General features: G+C 37.9%; 2 protein-coding genes across 4 annotated transcripts in view; both read left to right on the top strand.

The window, feature by feature from the left end:
* Positions 1-139: 139 nt before the first annotated feature.
* The window catches only part of supt5h (SPT5 homolog, DSIF elongation factor subunit), a 17,926-nt gene continuing 3,229 nt past the window's right edge, over positions 140-14,836 (top strand). Inside the window, exons 1-22 of the mRNA XM_016539451.1 lie at positions 140-147; positions 263-382; positions 453-521; positions 683-748; positions 845-875; positions 965-1,033; positions 1,387-1,638; positions 1,802-1,891; positions 5,605-5,675; positions 5,762-5,867; positions 5,959-6,052; positions 6,158-6,294; positions 6,534-6,689; positions 9,305-9,451; positions 10,283-10,429; positions 10,521-10,646; positions 10,732-10,816; positions 12,739-12,843; positions 13,038-13,140; positions 13,766-13,936; positions 14,023-14,181; positions 14,260-14,428. Coding sequence (XP_016394937.1) covers positions 140-147; positions 263-382; positions 453-521; positions 683-748; positions 845-875; positions 965-1,033; positions 1,387-1,638; positions 1,802-1,891; positions 5,605-5,675; positions 5,762-5,867; positions 5,959-6,052; positions 6,158-6,294; positions 6,534-6,689; positions 9,305-9,451; positions 10,283-10,429; positions 10,521-10,646; positions 10,732-10,816; positions 12,739-12,843; positions 13,038-13,140; positions 13,766-13,936; positions 14,023-14,181; positions 14,260-14,428 — 2,481 coding nt within the window. The remainder of the gene's footprint in view (positions 148-262; positions 383-452; positions 522-682; positions 749-844; positions 876-964; positions 1,034-1,386; positions 1,639-1,801; positions 1,892-5,604; positions 5,676-5,761; positions 5,868-5,958; positions 6,053-6,157; positions 6,295-6,533; positions 6,690-9,304; positions 9,452-10,282; positions 10,430-10,520; positions 10,647-10,731; positions 10,817-12,738; positions 12,844-13,037; positions 13,141-13,765; positions 13,937-14,022; positions 14,182-14,259; positions 14,429-14,836) is intronic.
* On the top strand, positions 2,003-3,612 carry LOC107729118 (transcription elongation factor SPT5-like). 3 transcript variants are annotated; one of them, XM_016539499.1, is made up of 4 exons: positions 2,003-2,149; positions 2,293-2,449; positions 2,572-2,637; positions 2,963-3,612. In XM_016539499.1, the coding sequence occupies exons 1-4, from the start codon at positions 2,069-2,071 to the stop codon at positions 3,013-3,015; spliced, it is 357 nt and encodes a 118-aa protein (XP_016394985.1). In that variant the 5' UTR covers positions 2,003-2,068; the 3' UTR covers positions 3,016-3,612. The 3 variants fall into 3 exon arrangements, with proteins under 3 accessions (XP_016394985.1, XP_016394984.1, XP_016394982.1); XM_016539498.1 differs by having other exon boundaries at positions 2,290-2,449; XM_016539496.1 differs by having other exon boundaries at positions 2,287-2,449.

Genomic DNA, 14,836 nt, shown 5'->3' with positions numbered 1-14,836 from the left:
ATATATATATATATATATATATGTGTGTGTGTGTGTGTAAATAAAATTATTAACAAAATATGATTTAATGCTATTAATTGTATGGGGAAGTAAAAATCTTTTGTATTTCCAGTAGCTTGGCATCACAGAGAGGGCTGATATGCACCTGCGAGTTTCTTTTTGTAGCCATTGCTATTGGCTATAAAATAGATTTTCGGGAGGAAACCCCTTGAGGGTAAAACTTACTGATGGTTAATCAGTCATTATTAAATGCTGCATGAAGTTCTTGCTCCTCACCTTTGCGTGAAACAGCACGGTTGTACTCCAAAGCACTAGATGGCGCTCTGCAGCTAGTTTTGGATGAGGATCACTCCGGTTCAAGGAGGTTGCAGAATCTTTGGAGGTGAGAAAGCTACACTGCACACTTTCACATGGCTGAATCTGAAGTATTTTAAATACCTGTTTCTCTTTAGGGATTCACGTGAGGAAGCTCTAGGGGAGTATTACATGAGAAAATATGCCAAATCCTCAGGAGGAGAGCAGTAAGTCAACAGAGTTCACCTGTACACAATGTGTATGGCACTGTTACAAAATGTGTGGCTCATTTTGGCACATGCATGTGTTGGAATTAAAGGAATGTCGGTCTTGCTGTGTTAACCTCTCTGCTTGTAGCTAAATATTCTTGATTTGTTGTTTACTTCAGTTTCTATGGCGGCTCTGAGGATCTTTCTGATGACATCACCCAGCAACAGTTGCTTCCTGGGGTCAAGTATGGGAAAAAAAATGTGTTGATGATTTAAAAATGCTGAATTAATTATTTCTAAAAAGACCACTGGGCTTGTGTTAAGAGATTTGTCTCTTACAGGGATCCTAATTTGTGGACCGTTAAGTGTAAGGTTAGTTATGGGCACTATCTAACCTGTGGCTTTGGGTGCTGTGATGAGGCTGCTGTATGTGCAGGGTTTAATTCTTAGTTTCTTTGTAGATTGGAGAGGAGAGAGCAACTGCCATCGCCTTGATGCGAAAATTCATTGCTTATCAGTGTACCGACACAGTAAGATTTCCACAGTCCCTCTGTCTTAACTTAAGGTCTGTTTGATTTGTTACAGCCAGTGTTAGTGCCATGGTTTATTAATACCTTTAATGGTGTCAGTTCTTTTGACTCGCACCATTTAAGTCCTTATTATGTAAGGCACAGAACTGTATGAACATTATCTTGGGTGCATTGTGAAAAACTTTTCTCGCTCGTTGACATTTTTATGAAAACAGTCTGTTTTATTTTTTGTTGTCAAATTGTAGACCAAGAGAGAAGAAAAAAAACTACAATGCAGAAAGTACATTGAGCCTAAAAAATGTTTGCTTGAAGGTTTGTGGTACCAATATGTTGTGCTTTGTTTCTCTCCACAGCCGCTTCAAATCAAATCAGTGGTGGCCCCGGAGCACGTCAAAGGTTATATCTATGTGGAGGCGTACAAGCAGACCCACGTCAAGGCCGCTATTGAGGGTGTTGGAAACCTGCGCATGGGCTTCTGGAACCAGCAGATGGTGCCCATTAAAGAGATGACCGATGTGCTGAAAGTGGTTAAGGAAGTGACTAACCTTAAACCCAAGTCTTGGGTTCGTCTTAAGAGAGGCCTTTATAAAGATGACATTGCCCAGGTGGGTATACCAGAACACTTGGCTATATAGTCATAAAGAAAACGTCTCCAAAAAGGGGTGCTAGATATTGTGTTTTGAGTTACGTTATTCGATTTGTCACTTGCACAGCTCTACATCTGTGCCAGGAAAACGTTTGATGCATGTATTTATTTGCCTTTTTTAGGTGGACTATGTTGAACCAAGCCAGAATACGATCTCACTGAAAATGATTCCTCGTATTGATTTAGATCGCATCAAAGCAAGGATGAGTATGGTAGGTTGCATAATCATAATGATCATTTATATTATCATGATATATTTATGCTACCATTGAAATGTTTGGAGTCAGTACAATTTTTGTAATTGTTTACTATTCTTTGCTTTTTACATGTATTTGATGTGGTTTGTACAGTAGTGTTGCCGTCTGGATAACACAGAAGAAAACAAAGAGATGTCTGACAGCGATGACAGCGATTTCTCTGATAATCAGAGCGAGAGGAGCAGCGAGGCTGAGGAGGTGGAGGAGAATGAGGTAAGACAACCAGCTCCTCCCCGAACGTGTCAGTAAATAGTCGATAAATAGCTTTTTATGGTAGCTAAAACCATGCTATATTTTGTTTATCTGAAATGGTTCATTAAAAAAAAACTCACTCAACACATATCTTTGAGGAGGAGGAGGAGGAACAGGGGAGTGTAGCTGGCAGTGACAAGGCTGAGGAGGAGGAGGGAGAAGATTTGGAGGATGAGGAGGAATATGATGAAGAGGAGGAAGAGGATGATGACCGGCCCAGGAAAAAACCTCGGCATGGTGGCTTCATCTTGGATGAAGCCGGTTAGAAAATCCCTTACCAAGATATATTTCGAAGATTAAACTTATTTACAACATCATCTTTTGCATACCTGAAGATGTCATTTGAAAAGCTCTAATATGTATTTTATTCCATGCTTGACTAGATGTTGATGATGAATATGAAGATGAAGATCCATGGGAGGACGGTGCTGAAGACATCTTAGAAAAAGGTAAGAAATTATAAATTTATTTAAATGAATTGTTTGTGCATGTTTTGTTTTTTTAATCTGAATAAGTTATTAAATATTTAATGTTCATATAATAGCATGTGGAATGATGTCCCCTGTATATGCAAAATATAAACTCTGGCAGGTGGAGTTAATATCTCTTTTGATATAATGTGACCAGTATCCATACCTTTATGAAATGGAGGCATTTTAAGTGAAATACCTACGACAGGCTGTATATTAAATATGTTGTATAAAATGATACCAGTTATTTGAATGTGTTTCTTGCGCTCATTGATTCTTTATTTCTTATGCATGCCTCCTTCAGTTAACGGTAAACCAATTCCAGATTTCTCTGCTCTTTGTTTTCTTTCTGTCTAATTAAACTGATTAATTCTCAGACCATTGTTTCACATTCGGTAAAATCCATACCCATGATCTGCACCCCTCTAACATTTGTTTGTGATGTTTAAAGTTGTTTGGCTAATGTTTAATTTGCTTTAATTTCTTAACAAGGAGCATGGATGGCAAATACATTTTTAGCAGTACACTTTTTCTTCTTTGCATCGTTAAAATACATTCAGTAAGGTCAAAGTCAATAAAGCCAATTATTTTAAGATGCACCATTCATCGAAAAGGGGACTGTTGAGAGGGGACTGACTGAGTTCTGAAAGGGAACCAAATATGGTCATTTGCCTGAAACTGCTCCTTTGAACAAAAAAACAAAACCCAATTCCATATGTTTGATAGTATTCAAGTGTGCTTATTGTATTGCATCAGCTAACAGTGACATGACATCATTATCATGTAGTTTCCATCTTTAAAATATATCACATTTGCAAGCCTGCCCATCATTTGTAATTTCCCTTTTTATTTCTGTTTACCTGGTCCTGTCTATGCCCTTGACTGAAATTGCTGTGTGCACATGACTTTGTTTTATGGCTCATGTTCCTCCCTTCCTCCCTCAACTCTGGATTTGAGCAGAAGAGGCCGAAGGTATGTGCTTAAATCTTCTGGTGTGCATGGATATTCACTTATATTCAACACGTGTCAACCATGTGTTCTGTAGCTGTTTACATGCACTGCTTTTAGTCAATCTGAATACGTTCAGTCTGGTTGTGAATTCTAAATGTACACTACCATTCAAAGAAACCATCACGGTTTCCATAAAAATAAGAAATGTTTCTTGAGCAGAAAATGAGCATATTAAAGAATTATTTCTGAAGGATCATGTGACACTGAAGACTGGAATAATGAGAAAGTAATACTTATATTCAGCAAGGACACATTAAATTAATCAAAAGGGCAGTTATAGAAGATTTTTGTTTTAATAAATGCTGTTCTTTTGAACTTTCTATTCATCACAAAATCCTGAAAAAAATGTTTACGGTTTCCACAAAAATATTAAGCAGCAAAAAGTTTAACATTCATATTTATAAAAAATGTTACTTGAGCACCAAATCAGCATATTAGAATGATTTCTGAAGTACAGTCTGACACTGAAGACAGGTGTAATAGAAAACTTTTATTTTAAACTGTAAATTTGACAATATTACTGTTTTTACTGTATTTTTAATCAAATAAATGCAGCTTTTTTTCTTCTTTGCATCGTTAAAATACATTCAGTAAGGTCAAAGTCAATAAAGCCAATTATTTTAAGATGCACCATTCATCGAAAAGGGGACTGTTGAGAGGGGACTGACTGAGTTCTGAAAGGGAACCAAATATGGTCATTTGCCTGAAACTGCTCCTTTGAACAAAAAAACAAAACCCAATTCCATATGTTTGATAGTATTCAAGTGTGCTTATTGTATTGCATCAGCTAACAGTGACATGACATCATTATCATGTAGTTTCCATCTTTAAAATATATCACATTTGCAAGCCTGCCCATCATTTGTAATTTCCCTTTTTATTTCTGTTTACCTGGTCCTGTCTATGCCCTTGACTGAAATTGCTGTGTGCACATGACTTTGTTTTATGGCTCATGTTCCTCCCTTCCTCCCTCAACTCTGGATTTGAGCAGAAGAGGCCGAAGGTATGTGCTTAAATCTTCTGGTGTGCATGGATATTCACTTATATTCAACACGTGTCAACCATGTGTTCTGTAGCTGTTTACATGCACTGCTTTTAGTCAATCTGAATACGTTCAGTCTGGTTGTGAATTCTAAATGTACACTACCATTCAAAGAAACCATCACGGTTTCCATAAAAATAAGAAATGTTTCTTGAGCAGAAAATGAGCATATTAAAGAATTATTTCTGAAGGATCATGTGACACTGAAGACTGGAATAATGACTGCTGAAAATTCAGCTTTGCGCCACAGGAATAAATTACATTTTAAAATATATTAAAATAGAAAAATATCATTTGTAGTAATGTTTCACAATATTCTTGTTTTTACTGTATTTTTGATTAAATAAATGCAGCCTTTGTAAGCATGGGACTTCTTTCAAGATTAAAAAAAAACAACTTACTGACCCCAAACATTTGAACAGTAGTCTACTTTTTAAGTTTTATTACATTTACTCACACATCATATGTAAAAATGATGTAATTGCTTACAAAGAATCAAAGATTTAGATAACAGTTCTTCTATTTAATGGATTAAGATCTGCACCACCTCTTTTCATTTCATTTAGATCGAAATTATTCAGATTTCAGACATTCAGCTTAAGCGATTAGTCATTAGTGAAATTATTAACGGATTATTACGCTGCATGTAAGCATAGCTACTGACAGTTTTTACAGTCTGACACTGAAGACAGGTGTAATAGAAAACTTTTATTTTAAACTGTAAATTTGACAATATTACTGTTTTTACTGTATTTTTAATCAAATAAATGCAGCTTTGGTGAGCATGAGGCTTCTTTTAAAAACATTTAAAACAATCTTACTGACCCATAACCTTTGGAATGGTTGTGTGACTTTTTAGTGATCTGACCCTGGCTTTGTCTTTTATCCTACAGAAAGACTGGTTTGCGAAGAGAAAGAAGTTTAAGAGGCCACCTCAGAGGCTTTTTGATGCTGAAAAGATCAGGTAATGTAGCACTTTGATTTTGAGTCTCTCATAATCAAAGCCTATTGAAACATGTCAGCTGTACTGACACATGCTCTGCTCCACAGGTCCCTTAGTGGTGAGGTCAGCCATGACGGTGACTTCATGATATTTGAAGGCAACCGATACAGCCGCAAAGGCTTCCTGTTCAAAAGCTTTGCCATGTCAGCTGTGGTAAGAGCCCTCACGGTCATTCTAGTTCTAGGTGTCTGTCTAATTATTCTTTATTGGTTCACTGGTTCAACCCGTGTCTCTTTTTGTATAGATCACAGAAGGGGTTAAACCCACTCTGTCGGAGCTGGAGAAGTTTGAGGACCAGCCAGAGGGGATTGACCTTGAAGTAGTCACAGAGACAACAGGTAAATACATCCAGACATAATTTGTTTGTACCAATGTATTGAGCAATCCTTCTGTGAATACATTTTTGCAAAGTTAATCACATTTTTAAATTTTTTGTAATACAGGTAAGGAGCGTGAGCACAATCTCCAGGCAGGAGACAATGTTGAAGTGTGTGAGGGGGAGTTGATCAACCTTCAGGGTAAAATCCTGAGTGTGGATGGCAACAAGATCACCATCATGCCCAAGCATGAGGATCTCAAGGTGATAAAATAACACGAGTTGCTGTGGAAATATGGTGCCAGTATGCAAATCATTATATCTTGTCAGCGCTTATTAGGTTTAGGTGAAGGTGAAGTGTGTAATTTCTGTGCCACTAGCATCACTAAATGGAATTCAAAAGCTTTGCGAGAGTTTAAATATCCTGAAAATCCTGTTTTCCATGATGTGTCCCTTTTACACCATCATTATTGCCTCTTTATCTTGTCTTTGTTTTTATTTAGGACCCTCTCGAGTTTCCAGCTCATGAGTTGAGGAAGTACTTCCGTATGGGCGACCATGTGAAGGTTATCGCAGGGCGTTTTGAAGGTGACACAGGCCTCATAGTCCGTGTGGAGGAGAACTTTGTCATTCTGTTCTCTGATCTCACCATGCATGAGGTAGGTTTCACTAGTAAGCTATAGAATTATCAGGGTTCGTACGGTCATGAAAAACCTGGAAAAGTCATGGAATTTTAAAACCGCAATTTCCAGACCTGGAAAAGTTTTGGAAAAATAAATAAACCCAGAAAGTTTTGGAAAAGTCATGGAAATCTATTTCACAAAACTCTGTATAATGGAATTGTGTAGGCCTGTCGCAATAATCAATATATCGACTTATCGCGCAATATATGTACATGACCTCAATAATTTTTGGTGACGCAATATATCGCCCATTATATTTACATAAAAAATTAATGTCACCATGTTTTTTACATTCCACTTGTGCCTGTGTCTTTTGCAGCTTCTCGTACATAACGTGGTGTAGTACCCTTAATTTACAGAGAAAAGAAGGTCCGGGAAAAATCTGTAGATGGAAAAATCTCCATACAAGTTATTTTCTTCTACTTGTTACTTTGCACTTTTAGTTAGAAAATGTTTATTTACTATTTTTTCAGGTTTTTTAAGGTATCTAATATTTTGATACTTCATTTCCATGATCTAAATATTCTTAAGAATTAAAAGTTTGTTGTCATTTGGAAGTGTGTAGGCCTTCTTCCATTATTATGCTGTTACATTATGATTATATATTCAGTGGCATAAAATGGTCTTTAAAATTACAATAATATCGCTTATCGCAATTATTTCTGGGGCAATATATCACACAACAAAAAGTTGTTATCGTGACAGGCCTAGAATTGTGTTTAATCAGGTCCTGAATTTCGGTGCGGGATTGCGCATAGGCTAGGCCTATATTGCATAGTTTTACTCATTCCCGCAGCTTTTGACTTTAAAATGTTGGATATTCACACATTTATTCAATAGCCTATAGCATGTTGGTTTGATGAGTAAATAAATCCACACAGACTGATCAAATCAGTCATTTTAAAACAGCGCGAGTGATTCAGCTGTACCGCGTCTTCTCTCTTTGACTTTCTCTTCAAACGGCTTCACATCGGCGCATCTTGTCTGCGCTACAAGACCTGCTGCACGCTGCGATACAAGATTTTCGCTCGCGTTTCGGGACTGTTGATAGAATTGTCACTTGCCTAATCGGGTCATTGTTGCATCATCACAAAAATGTATTATTTATTTACACGTCTTTTTAAGCCATTCAGTACTCGCGGGCTCCAGAGGCGGTGCGCAATCATATCCAAAGCGCGCGTGCATATATAAAGCCGCCTTGGGAGTACCAAATTGAGTTTGCTACCAAACAAGCTCAATATAACCCTGCATGGGCCTCAAACATATGCCCTAGTCCGGCCCTTGTCCGACAGATTATCAGAATTAACGGCCAAGTCCGACTGGAGCCCGTGTTACAATACATTAGTCCGACTGGAGCCCATTACACAGCTGCTGTTGTAGCCATTAAAATAGTTCAGTTTTGTTTTAATGGCAAAGTGGCTATATTTATTTTCGTTTCTTTATTACGTTCATTTAGAAATATGTTTGGAACAATTTTTTGTTTGTTAAATTCAAGTTTTTGTTTTTTAAAGTAACGACCAAGCGGCCAGTGGCAGACAGTGAGTTAATCATAGCCTATGTTTGATCAATTTAGCCTTCTCAAATCATCACCACTTGACTAAAATAAAATATGTAGGCCTATATAAAATACTTAAAAAAGCATATCACAATGTTAGTTTAAATGGTTAACCTAGATAAATGTGTGCTATTAGGCGCGTATCCAATTGTTTGTGCAGAGAAGCTAAAGCGCACTCTGCAGGACATGGAGTCGCATTTTTTTCTTATAACAGTGGAAACAACCATCATTTTTGCTCATAAAGGTAAGAGTAATACACCATTCGGGACTGTTAAGGGTCTACTTTTATTTGTGTGTACTCGCAATATTAGCATACGTTGTGCTTTTTTTAGAAAACAAACAGGATGCGCTTTCTGCCGTCTCGGTCTTGAGCAGGAGCGCTTCACAAAAATGAACTGAAACTCAGCGAATATTCTGTTTCCCCTGGCCCCGACACATTTACTTGCTGGGGTTTTGCGGCAAGCTTTGCGTGCGCTTTAACTTGGAACTCTTCCAACACTCGCTGCTGCTGCTGGACACTAAACACTGTCCGACCTGCTCTTGACAGTCGAGGTAGTACGGTCTCGTGTTGTTTCCACCAGCGCGGCAAATCTTTTTCATCACCATAATAATTGATGGATATCTAAAATATAAAAATAAGGAGGAAGCAAGCCCGATGGCTGGCCCGCGTCTGAGCTATGACGTGAAAATTGTCCCGAAGCCATAAATAAGTCGGGGCCCATCAGGCTTGGGCTGAAATGCAGGGCTCTAAATCGCAGCTTGTTGTGTTTAAGCAGCAAAAATACACACAAAATGACGCCAAAATGGCCACACAGTTAAATAAATTATAATATTCTCATCACAATTAAAAGAACCAAAGACTTAAACTACTTCAGTCTGTGTGCATTGAATTTATTTAATACACAAGTTTCACAATTTGAGTTGAATTACTGAAATAAATGAACTTTTCCACGACATTCTAATTTATTGAGATGCACCTGTACAGCAGTCAGTGTTGTGTGTTCTCTGTCTGATATGATGTCTGTTTTTGTTCCAGTTGAAGGTCTTGCCCCGGGACCTGCAGCTTTGCTCTGAGACTGCCTCAGGTGTGGATGCAGGAGGCCAGCATGAGTGGGGAGAGCTGGTACAGTTAGACCCCCAAACTGTAGGTGTCATTGTCAGGCTGGAAAGAGAGACCTTCCAGGTAAAGTTCAAGAGAAAGTGACAAGTTCAAGTGTAATGTAAGCTAAATTCGGGAGTACACACATGCTGGATATGTTTCTTCACAGCAATAGCACACTTTTCACCCTAGTCCCTCTGAGTTCACTCTATGACCAGCCTGGCAAAACCCTTAAATGGCTGTATTGCAGTCATGCAAGTACAGCCCCTAGGCTTGCATTTCAATAACATTGTCATATCAGCAGCAACACGCAGTATCACGAATCAGGGCTCAGGTTGGTGGTTCGTGTTTGTACTTGAGCTGCCAAACATTTTACTTGTCTTGCAATATAGCCAGATAAATAACTGAACTTAGACACAGTAATGTTCTATAGTTTGGGGTCCTAAGATGTTTTTGAAAGAAGTCTCTTATGCTCACCAAGGCTGCATGTCTTTGTTCAAAAAGAACTGTTCTCTATTTTGATAAAGATGAATAGACCGTAACGATTACTTTAGTTTTCAGTGTTACATAATCCTTCAGAAATCTTTCTGGCTCTTAAGAAACATTTATTATTATTATTATTATTATTATTAATGTTGAAAACTGTTGTGCTGTTCATCCTTGCTAAATAAAAGTATTCATTTCTTGAGAAAATACTGACCTCAAACTTTTAAACAGCAGTGTACTTAGATGAGTAGACAATTCATAACAGTACAGTGCGTCATAAAAAACAATTTGCTTTTACCAGGCAATTTATTTTATTTTTTATTTTTTTATACTTTTAATACATACATGACTTCACTTCCTACAGCTGTCATATTGAGTGGTTAATTTTTTCTGCTCTCTGAATTTTCTTTCACAATGATTCATTTTTAGGTTCTGAACATGCATGGGAAAGTTTTAACCGTACGGCACCAGGCAGTAAATAGACGGAAGGACAATCGCTTTGCTGTCGCTCTCGACTCAGAGCAAAACAACATCCACGTGAAGGATATCGTGAAAGTCATTGATGGACCTCATTCGGTAACTACCAGAGACCGGGGAAAAAGGTTTGACATTATGTAACAAAACTGCACTGGTGGAAGTTAATATTCTCATTTGTGTGATCCATCAGGGCCGTGAAGGTGAAATTCGCCACATCTTCAGAGGCTTTGCTTTTCTTCACTGCAAGAAGCTGGTTGAAAACGGAGGCATGTTTGTTTGTAAAGCACGCCACCTCGTTCTGGCAGGCGGCTCAAAGGTAGGACTATTCTACTACATCTGTGGACAAATCTTATACATTTCCCAACTTCCCTGTCATATAAGGTCCCCTTTTGTTCCCAAAGCCCAGAGATGTGACCAATTTTACAGTGGGTGGCTTTGCTCCTATGAGTCCACGCATCAACAGTCCAATGCACCCTGGCGGAGGTGGTAAGCAGTTTCATTAAACTCACTGGGTTTTTGCAACATAGTGGTTGAAGATCTGGGCTTTTATCAAAGGGTTGCAGGTTCAAATCCTCCAAGAGGATTTTATCATCCATTTAAACACTATTGTGTTTGTCTGCCAATACCTAAAACTTTAGTTTTGGTCTGTCTGGTTGCCTTTTGACCATTTGAATTTTATCAATAATATAAAGACTATTTATATTTGGACAGGGTTTCCGCGGGGTCTTAGTCTTAAAAGTCTTAAATTTAGTTGTATCAAATTTAAGGCCTTAAAAAGTCTTAAATTGTACGAGAAAGTCTTAATTATGATTTCAAGAGGTCATAAATTTGGGGACGGAAAAAACAGAATTGCGTTATGGCTGAATGTGACGATTAAACTTCAAATGGCTAACGTTATGATTTCATTGAATAAACACGAGCGCTGCACGTTCAAAGTCCGGTGCTGCGCTGCTTTGTGTTCTGCCGTTGCCGGGAAACAGTGATATTTCTACCAAACGCTCCACCTGCTGGCAGAGAATGAATGAGCATTTTCAATAAAACTGTTGTTTTGTTCAGAGTTCAGAGCAGTGCGAAAATCGACCCATATTTTTACCCTGCAAACACGCAGAGCTTTAAATGTGAACTGGTGGATCGATAAGAAGACAATGCATTATAAAAATCTAAACATAGGGGTGTGCAATATGTATGGTCAGCGATAATATTGTAATTGTTGTTTTAACAATGTGCTATTTGATATTATGAGTATATCGCGAAAAGCAAACACAAAACACACCTACAGAGTGCACGCATACATTATGTGATGAAGTCTAGCAGGTTAGGCTAGTGCACGTGCGCATTTAGAGTGCGTTCTTTCACTGCATGAATCCGTCTATTAAAATGCATTAAGAATTATCACATAATTTAAGATATGGGGCAGAAAATGTATATCTTCATATCATATCATATAGTTAATATCACACGAAGAGTGCCATTTTTTTTTCTCTCCAAAAGTCAGCATGATTATAAATGTGATATTGATTTTATACAACAGTGCAATAAACAAGTAGTTAATATTAAGAGACTTGCGTTTTAGACACCATATTTCTCCAACAAAAATCATTCCAAGCACAGCCACAGCGCTGTTTTGCGTCTCTGAGCAACATGATGGTGTTTCGTTCCTGAATGAATCACCCGTTTAAATGATTCGGTTCAATCTCAATGACTCACTTAACGGTAACTTGCTGCCACCTACTGGCAGTTTTAATTTCACATTTAAAGGTACCTTTTCATTTTTTTTTAAAAATTATTTCAAACATCAGCTTTCAATGTTTTATGTTTAAAATATCAAAACATTATTTATGCATTTGTAACTGCAGGTTAAAGTATTCCATGTCCCTCAGAGCTGCATTAAACAGTGTGTAAATGCATCTAAATTACACTTCTAATGCAGCTTCTGTGTTTCCTCTGCATTGCAAAGATACATTTTGTTGAAACTGATTTAATTTGCTTGGTAACAACCCAAATGCAAGAATTTGACTCAAAAGGTGGTGCACACTTTTAGAGAAAAATGGCTTAAAGGTAAAAATGTCCATCAAACTTGTTGGAAATTATTAATGTCTATTACTGTTGTGAACTGACCACACAGAATATGAAGAATATCAAAACTGGTTTAAAGGCTGAAATGTAAAGTTTATCATTTTATAAAACTTTGTTTTTGTGAAAACTTGTATCTGAACTGTGAATTATGCTTTTTACAGTAATTTTACAGTTTAATATGGTACTACATTGCCCTACCCCGCTCATATGGTATTAATTTTATTTGTGCAGGTCTTAAAAAAGGTCTTAAAGTCTTAAATTTGAGCTTAAAAATCCTGCAGAAACCCTGTTGGATCTAGGCATCATCTGTTGTTTTCTGGTCTTCTTTCCAGGTCAGCAGCACAGGGGTGGAGGTGGTGGCATGGGTCGGGGCCGTGGGCGACGAGACAATGATCTGATTGGGCAGACTGTTCGTATATCCCAGGGACCATACAAAGGTTAAATGAATTATTTGGAGTGACTTTTTGTGAGAAGCTTTTGCTTTGGTTTAGTATTTTGTACAAATTTCATTGCATTTTATAACATGTTAAGTGTGGCTTCAGTGTCCAAATCCTTTGAGACCACCACACGTTCACTTTGTCTTATATTCCTATAAGCTAAAGGTTTTGTAACACCTTCTTAATTTCCCCAGGGTACATTGGCGTGGTGAAGGATGCCACAGAATCAACCGCTAGGGTAGAGCTCCACTCAACTTGCCAGACCATCTCTGTGGACCGGCAGCGTCTCACAACTGTGTATGTGGTCATACACAAACATTTATACTGTCTCTGCTTCTTCCACATTTGTTTATTCCATCTTTTGGAATTCAAGCTGCCAATGAAAGTCAGTACGCCTAGTTCTGCTTAACACATTTACACCACATATCAGAAAATGTAAATAAAAGTGGTTGGTCCTGTGTGGGAAATGTGAGAATCCTAGCTATTAGTTTCCCAACTACTGTTTGACAGTGCTGCCTCATTATAGAGTGGTTTGTGTTCTTCTGACATGTTATTTTTGATTTCACTAGTGCAGTAAACTTTGACCGATAGGACAGGCCAACTTAGCAGCTCTCTGAATGCACAGGGATAGTTGATCCTGGAAAATATTTGCGTATTGCACACTTCAGAGATTGCTTGGTAGATGGATGATTTTGGTGTGTTGAAATTTGTGAATCTATGCTGCCATTCAAAAGTTTTGGTTTGGTATTCATCCTGGCTGAATAAACGGTATTCATTTCTTGCAAAAAAAAATAAAAATAAAAATCTAACCGACCTCAAACTTTGGAATAATGTAGTTTTGATATCTTGATGGTTTTTAACTTGTTCTCCTGAATTTTCTATTTTTTTTTTTACACCTAAATCTTTTTGCTTTTTGAATTAGTGGTGGCAAAGAAAGACAAGGAAGGACTTTTTTTTTTTACTTTACCTGTCTTTCATTGTTCACAGGAAGCCGGACTCCTCACTATGGCTCCCAGACTCCTCTGCATGACGGGAGCAGGACCCCCGGTCAGAGCGGCGCTTGGGACCCCAACAATCCAAACACACCATCACGGTAAAAAGCAGAGCAAGACAAATGCGCACATGCAATCAAACAGTCCCAAGTACCTCAACTTCAACTCTTTTTACTTCTGTTTTCAGGGCTGATGACGAATACGAGTTTGCTTATGACGACGAGCCCTCTCCATCTCCTCAAGGCTATGGCGGTACACCCAACCCACAGACTCCTGGCTACCCAGAAGTGCCCTCCCCACAGGTCAACCCTCAGTACAACCCTCAGACTCCGGGGACTCCTGCTATGTGAGGGCTCATTCAGAGGCTCGATGCTTTTGATCTGGCTTGAGAACATCTTAAACTGAGTATGTTTTTGCACCGTAGGTACAACACCGACCAGTACTCCCCATATGCAGCACCCTCTCCGCAAGGGTCCTACCAGCCCAGCCCCAGCCCACAGAGTTACCACCAAGTGGCCCCAAGCCCAGTGGGATACCAAAACACACACTCGCCCGCCAGTTACCACCCCACCCCATCACCCATGGCCTACCAGGTAGTTTTGGCTGCTGAAAACAAAAAAAGCAAGAAACCAGCTACTTAGAGTAGTGATGCACCAAAATTTTTTTTTTTAGCAAACCTGAAATTAAAGTTTTCATTTAGTGAAAATAACGTTTATATAATAATTTAATTAATCAAATGAATTTAATAATCAACTCTCAAATAAAAACTAAGTTGTATACAAACCTTCTAACTAAACATAAGGCATATCAAATATCGAGTCAGATTTCTTTTATCTTTTTTTTTTTTTAGGTTTTTCAGTTTAGAATTTGTAGTAATTTATATTTATATATATATATATATATATATATATATATATGATTAATCGCATTCAAAGTAAGTTTTGTTTATATATGTGTACTGTGTATATTTATGTGTATATATATATATAAATACACACACA

Source organism: Sinocyclocheilus rhinocerous, unplaced genomic scaffold, assembly GCF_001515625.1.
Source record: "Sinocyclocheilus rhinocerous isolate Xijiao unplaced genomic scaffold, SAMN03320098_v1.1 scaffold1870, whole genome shotgun sequence".
NCBI classification, from domain to species: domain Eukaryota; kingdom Metazoa; phylum Chordata; class Actinopteri; order Cypriniformes; family Cyprinidae; genus Sinocyclocheilus; species Sinocyclocheilus rhinocerous.
The sequence above is the reverse complement of the archived record's forward strand: the minus strand, read 5'-3'. Positions and strand labels throughout refer to the sequence as shown.